This window comes from Zeus faber (assembly GCF_960531495.2).
Source record: "Zeus faber genome assembly, chromosome: 1".
Classification (NCBI taxonomy): Eukaryota; Metazoa; Chordata; class Actinopteri; order Zeiformes; family Zeidae; genus Zeus; species Zeus faber.
Genome location: NC_137193.1, coordinates 58,855,442 through 58,862,941, shown reverse-complemented (window position 1 = coordinate 58,862,941; position 7,500 = coordinate 58,855,442). Strand labels below are relative to the sequence as shown.

The following is a 7,500-nucleotide window of genomic DNA, read 5'->3' as shown; positions in this document are numbered from 1 at the left end:
CATTAAGAAGTATGCTTCTATGCGGGACATTACATTTCCTTCAAGAGTCCCATGAAGTATAATCATGAATGATTATAGTGGATTTACTTATGGGAGAAGAGGAATTTGTTGAGTGGTCCGGAAGCGGCCATCTCCATGACCAGCATCAGATTCTCGGCGTGGCACAGGCCCAGCATGCGGACGATGTAGGGGTTGCAGAGCTGGTGCATGATCTCAGCTTCTCTCATCATCTCCTCCCTCACCAGCATTTCGTTTTCGCTCTTCAACACTTTTATGGCCACGTCCATCTGACCCCTGAGGGAAAGAAAACAACATAGTTCGTTAAAATGAACTCTGGAGCTGCAACATGGCCGACGGCAACGGCCTATGCTCCCCCATAACCATGATTTTGGAAGAGGAAAAGCCTTTAAATTGTATCACATATAATTGCAACTATGCACACTTTATATTTATGTCCTGATCTTTATTTATTTATTTATCTATCTATCTATCTATCTATCTATCTATCTATCTATCTATCTATCTATCTATCTATCTATCTATCTATCTATCTATCTATCTATCTATCTATCTATCTATCTATCTATCTATCTATCTATTTATTTATTTATTTATTTATTTATTTATTTATTTATTTATTTATTCATTCATTCATTCATTCATTCATTCATTCATTTATTTATTTAATTAAAGCTGTCTCAACAGCCAAGTCCACCAAATAACACCAAATAAACTAGTTAGGTATAATATGTGCATACGCCTACAACGACATATACTGTAAGTAGGCACACACACAGACATGCATGCATGTGCAGAATGCAAGAATCTACACACACACCTCCCGCACGCACGCACGCACACACAAACACACAGCACACACAGCTCACATAGCACACACACACACACACACACACACACACACACACACACACACACACACACACACAGTTACTGTATAATGTTTCAATTCTTGGTGTGAGCTATTTTAAGGAGGCACAACATAACTCAACCGTGGTTTGTTTGCACCATGCGGACAACACAATCATGTTTTCATGCCTCCGAGTATCAAAATTACAAATGACTCGCACTTTTCAGTTTTGAAGACTCCCTTCTTGACGGAGCCAAAATTTCCAGAACCCAGTTCCAGCTCGTCAATCATCAGCTGACTCCTCTGGATGTTGAATTTCTTCAGATCGTTGGGGTTGTGGTATGTGTTGACAAAGCCGCTGCAGTCCATGGGCAGGGCCTCGGGATCCACTGGCACAGCGCCGACAGACACAGGAGCTGGAAGTAGGAATCCAAGGTCAGCTTCAGAGGCCAGGGAAAGCAGGAAAGTCTGATTGTTGTAGTTGTTAGACGCTCACGATACATTCTGTTTGATGCCTTAGATCGAATGCACAGTGACACATGGGGATTTTGCTTTACTTAAAAAAAACAAGTAAAGTACAAAAAAAAATTCTCAAAAGTATTTCTATTTTCAAGTATTTGTATTTTAAAGAATATTTAAAGATCATATTTCCTGATGAACTCATTTTAAGTTAATTAACTGAATTACTTGAAAATAACTTTTTAGTTAGTAAAAATATTCAAGACTTATAATTACTCATCAAACTATTCTAATAGTCTACAATATGATATAATGGGGCAATATTATAATTGGATATGTTCTAATGTTATAATATATGTGTTATATCTCATATTAAGATAAATTAAAGCAAAACTAACAACAAATTAGCTTTCTAGTTTTATTATCAAATAATTGGAAAGAATGGTAAAAGGCATAAAGCTGTTGTACATGAGTTCACTGACCTCCAGGGGTCGGTGTGTATCTATGCGTACCAGGCCTCCTCTGAAAGAAGTTTCCTCCAATTAATTTCAGTTATTGACATAAGAAATGTGCATGTATGACAATTAACAATTAGCAATTCACAATTAATGTCGGTACTCACGGCTGATGGAATAACCGGTGTCTCTGAGTGTAAAGGAAATTAAAAATGTATATATATTTACTTAAATAATAATAGTGGAAAGAGAAAGTATATACACAGAAAGCCACATTTCTACATCTACGTCAGAAATGATGTGATTTTTAGTTACGTGCAGCAGTTTGGCTGTTGGCACATGGTTCCCTGAGGACGGTCACCAGTCCACCAGAATTTATCTTGAGGTACTCAACCAGCTGGGGGTGGGGGGGGTCAAAGAAAATATACAGAGAAAGACAAAGAATTAAGATACAAAAAACATGAAGAACAAGATTTGGTAGGAAAAAAATGAGATTACCTTGTCAATACCAAAAAATACTGTACTTGATAAAACATTATTTAATGTTTAATGTTTTTCTACCAATAGACACATCTTAATTATCTAGTAAATACTTACTACTACTATACTATTACTATACTAGGAATTTAAAGTTAAACCAAATATTTGCATTCATGATATAGGAAAATGATTACATATCAACATTACATTGAGATTATCTAGTTATAACTACATAATGAAGGGCCCAACGTACCTGCCATACAGTGTCGAACCTGGTTCCCTCTGGCATGGAGTATTTCCCTGATTTGTCGTGGAGGATCTGGTAGTGGTACACTTTCTTCCCATACATCATAGAGAGGGCAAAGGAGCCCAGCACATCTCTGTCTCTGACTCTAAGGACAAGATAATGGAAGAAAAATGTACCAAGAGCGCAAACATATGTCGCGCATGGTCCTACATATTCCACATTCTATATTCTCCGACACTCACAGGAACTTGCCGTCAGGCTGTGCTCCGCAGTAGAGCCGCCTCTCACCCTCCTGACGGGTGATCTTCCCGTGGTACCAGGGCATCTTCTCGTGGGCCGTGGTGGCGATCAGCTTCTCCAGCTGAGGAGCCTGGCTGATGATGGCCTGCTCCATGGCCTCTCCCTGGTCACAGAGCAGCACACACACACAAACACGCAAACACACCCATTCACTCACGGACGGTCTCGTGCAAACGACGGTAAGGGCAGATTACCAGGAGAACATTTGGGGCGGCTGTGGATAACGCTGTTGCCCACCGGCTCCAGAGACCTGGGCTCAGATCTTGAATCCCGTCTCAGGTAGAGTAGGGCTGGGCCGATATATATGTTTATACTATCTATATCGTCTGAGATTTTGGTTATTGTGATGTAGTTCAATGTTGTCTTAAAGGCTGCATTACAGTAAAGCAATGCAATTTTCTGAACCTCAGAGGCTGTTCTTCCTGTTCTAGCCAGTGCCTCTACCTGTTTTTGGTCATAATATGCACATTACTAACTACATAGTGTCAAATATTTATTGTGTGTAAATATCATATCAAGACAAGTGAATTGAGCCAGCGAAGGAGGAACGGGGGGCATAGTTTTGATGGTAGTTCCTCTTGGCAGAACCTCACCTCAAGGTTCCACGTCTGTTTCACATACTCCCTTAGCATGTTTTCCCTGAGGATGTCGAAAACGCCGGGCTGTATGGGCGTATCCGCCGAGCGCAGGCAGGGCTTTCTCAGGAGGCACACCAGCCCGTCGGCGTCCTTGCTGTAGAACTCACAGAGCTCGGCAGGCCCACAGTGGGGCTTGCCGCCGGAGATGGAGTACGTGCCGTTGAGCTGCTTGTCCACGGGGTAGTGGTGGAAGCTCATGTCCCACACGATGGAGAGGACGTAGCCCCCCAGGCTGCGGAGACACTGTCGCAGCAAGAAGAGCCCGTCCTCCATGCCGGCCAGCTTCAGCTGCAGCTCGGCCTCCTTGCGGCTGATGCTGCCGTAGAAGAAGGGCAGCTCGGCCGCGGGTTCGACGAGCATGGTGGGAATGACTGGGGTGCGGTCGACTTCTGTGCTGGAGTCCTGGCCGGTGTTAGGGTAGCGGAGGGGATGTGGAGTCCGTAAAGGACTCTCTGGAATGGAATGGAAATATTTCATTGTTAACAGAGCTTCAGTGATTATCCTCTGCATCAATATCGCCATAGCTGTGTAAACTGTGTAATCGGTATAATTTCTAACAAAATTTAAGGCCAGGACTGTAGTTGCAACACACCCTTTGCCCAAACTCAACCTTCCTGGTACTCTCCACCATGTGCAATGCAACAAATACATATCAAAAAAGCTTCAGTTCTAGCGCATAAAATCTGCAAAAGATACTGGAAATGGAATTTGTAAGATGTGAGACCCGCTCTTCGGAGAACTTCCTTACCCTCTACAACGGACACGTTGTACGTCGTACATTGTACGACGGAGAATTATACTGAAAGAGGGCTCATTCGACCGTTAATTTCTGTGCGAAGATGAGGTGTGGAACGCAGGCTTCAACCTCACATCTGTGGGTGTTTGCACAAACACAGTGCTGGCATTTGTCAGAACCACAACAGGAAGTCTCAATCTGCCTCTACCGACATCGTTCTCCAGCGTTCGCCCTCATCAGTTAAACAGGTGCAGTTTGGTTCTTCCATGCACTTTACAAAACAAAAGTTAGCCTTAGGTGTATGTGCACGTACCTTAAAACAAACGTGTTGTTAAACGTGGCCGTTGGAAATATGACACCGAATGGAGAACCTTGTGTTTGCAGCGGGATATTCATTACAACATTTAAACACACCGAGCCCGGATGAAGCCACTGGAACTGGATCAAATACTGTAATATTCAAAAATATATATTTTGAAGTAATTATTAAGACACGATATTTTAAAATAACACATTGTTACACTATGTGAACAAAATGAGATAAGAGGTTATTGAAGGGTGAAAAATCACAAAAAAGAATAATGTAAATTGGATTTAAGAGTCCTAAACATTTAATTTTTAGTTTTTTTGGGCCACCCCTAACCAATGCTCACAAGCAGAAACGGTTGCAGTGGGCCCAGAAATACATGAAGACTTATTTTCAAACAGTCTTGTTTACTGATGAGTGCCGTGCAACCCTGGATGGTCCAGATGGATGGAGTAGTGGATGGTTGGTGGATGGCCACCATGTCCCAACAAGGCTGCAAAGTCAGCAAGGAGGTGATGGAGTCATGTTTTGGGCCGGAATCATGGGGAGAGAGCTGGTAGGCCCCTTTAGGGTCCCTGAAGGTGTGAAAATGACCTCGGCAAAGTATATAGAGTTTCTGACTGACCACTTTCTTCCATGCTACAAAAGAAGAACCGTGCCTTCCGTAGCAAAATCATCTTCATGCATGACAATGCACCATCTCATGCTGCAAAGAATTCCTCTGTGTCATTGGCTGCTATGGGCATAAAAGGAGAGAAACTCATGGTGTGGCCTCCATCCTCCCCTGACCTCAACCCTATTGAGAACCCTTGGAGCATCCTCAAGCAAAAGATCTATGAGGGTTGGAGGCAGTTTGCATCAAAACAGCAGCTCTGGGAGGCTATTCTGACATCCTGCAAAGAAATATAAGCATAAACTCTCCAAAAACTCACAAGTTCAATGGATGCAAGAATTGTGACAGTGATCTCAAAGAAGGGGTCCAATGTTAACATGTAACTTGACCTGTTAAGGTGTTTTTGATTGAAATAGCTTTTGATTTCAGTAAATATGACCTCCTAATGCTGCAAATTCAACAAATGACCATTTCCAGTTCTTAACAACCTATAAAATGTTTAGAAACTCTGTTGTGCATAATAATTTGCAACAGTGCATTTTGAGTTTTTTTATTTTTGAAAAAAAATACTGTCTCATTATCTCTGTCAAATTATCATTGGGAGGTTTGTTCAATAACATTCGAATTATATCCCAACGGTTGATGACTTGATAATTAAACTGACTGTCATTTGCATCGACTATTTAGGAAAATCAGAGAAAAATATAACTTGCATAATAATGTGGAACATGGTGTGTGTATTTCATCTGCATCAAATAAATATGTATGTAAACAGTTTGTTTTTGGCCACTATGTGTAATAACACGTTTGGCGCAGTAACATTTTTGACAGTACGGTCACCTCCGTGCAATCACAGACAGTGGTAAAGGGTTTGAAGCAGAGACCTCAGCTTCCTGAACACACTGTACGTCTGTCTCTCTGCCCACATCAATGGACAACAAGGAGGCAGCCAGACGGACAGACAGACGCAGACAAATAAAAAGGTCACCACAAGTCAAGACACAACATGAGCGCCTCAAAAGCCACCACACCACACCAAAGCACCTACACCAAACGGTAGGACACATGTTCCCGTCATGGAAGACACTCTAGTCGTCATCTATCCCTTTTTTAACACCCTAATCGGTCTGCTGCAGCTTTTCTGGTGGAGCAGCACTGCAGGCAACAATAGCAGCACTGCGAGTATACGCATACACATATGAATGTATAAATATCAAATCTGGACCGCTCAAATTAAGAACCCCCTCATGACGAAATGATTACACGCATGACATTTCAATTGAGACCTTTCAGATCTGTCTGAGGCCGGATGTATTTTGTAGAATTAGAAGGTACGAAAAGCTCTGTGATTTAAAGCAGCATGAACTGAAGTTGTAACGACACACACATTGTTAGATGTGATTTTGTGTACTTACAATTCTAACAATAGTTTTCTTAGATGACGTAAGGAATCCCAGCTGCCCCACGTTGGCCTATAACGCAACTCTTTGGTGTATCTGCTTGAATAGATGATTTTGGAGAGCAGTAGAAAAGGAGGGTTCGGGTGGACGTGTGCATGGCAAATACAGTACACGAGCGGGCATCAAGTCAGTAATGGCCAGATGCTGCTGTGCTTTACTTCGCTAAGGGTTCTCTTGTTTTATTTTCAATGAAACGGTCTCGGACTTAAAATGACCGATCCTTTACATACGGGGATATTACGCTGGGATGCGGTGCATCAAGGTCAATATCACACCTATAAAAAACACCTTTGAGGGGAAGCTTCTGGACAGAACACTGACAGCGTGTGCTGAGAAGCCTGGAAAAAAGAAAAGAAAACCTCAACACGACCAGTTGAGTCAACCGTCACTCTGTACCCGTTCAGAGGATGAGTACACAATGTGGCGTGGAGAAAAATAAGTCTGCACTATATTTCCAGCTAGGAGGACGAGGTAAATACTGAACACCAAGCTATTTCTTCACAATTATGGCCACGCCGTAATAAATCCCTTCCATCCCCAGGATAGCCGTGCCCCACCCGTGACAGGACGGGTGAGTTAACGGTCGGGTTTTATCACAAAAAAATGGGGCGAAAGGAAAGCAGCCATACGTCGCAGGCAGATGACCGCTTCGGCGTGATAATGGAAAACTGCTCGAGTGTTTTCCACTTCAGCGAACCAAACCGTGAAATAGCGTATGGAAGAATGGTCTCCTTAAAAAAAAAAATTAAAAAAAAACAAAACATGGGACATTTGTATAATTTACGCCATGGCCACTTGGCCTATAGGAGAGTATTTTGCCGTCATCCTAAAGTAGGTGAAGATTTTGAGTGTTTCTGGTGGTTTGGTCAGCACGCAGGGACACTGGAGCAGAGCTTGTGACGCTCCTGCAGTGGCACATTCTTCCTGGCGACAAGGC

General features: G+C 42.5%; 1 protein-coding gene across 1 annotated transcript in view; it reads right to left on the bottom strand.

Annotated features, from left to right (window-relative positions):
* Positions 1 to 3,809, bottom strand: part of zap70 (zeta chain of T cell receptor associated protein kinase 70) — a 6,455-nt gene extending 2,646 nt beyond the window's left edge. Inside the window, exons 1-8 of the mRNA XM_080015290.1 lie at positions 3,403 to 3,809; positions 2,752 to 2,912; positions 2,516 to 2,654; positions 2,098 to 2,179; positions 1,950 to 1,972; positions 1,810 to 1,849; positions 1,089 to 1,284; positions 88 to 294 (exon numbers count right to left, since the gene is read on the bottom strand). Of these exons, the coding sequence (XP_079871416.1) occupies positions 88 to 294; positions 1,089 to 1,284; positions 1,810 to 1,849; positions 1,950 to 1,972; positions 2,098 to 2,179; positions 2,516 to 2,654; positions 2,752 to 2,912; positions 3,403 to 3,807 (1,253 nt within the window). The 5' untranslated portion in view covers positions 3,808 to 3,809. The remainder of the gene's footprint in view (positions 1 to 87; positions 295 to 1,088; positions 1,285 to 1,809; positions 1,850 to 1,949; positions 1,973 to 2,097; positions 2,180 to 2,515; positions 2,655 to 2,751; positions 2,913 to 3,402) is intronic.
* Between the last annotated feature and the right edge of the window lie 3,691 nt (positions 3,810 to 7,500).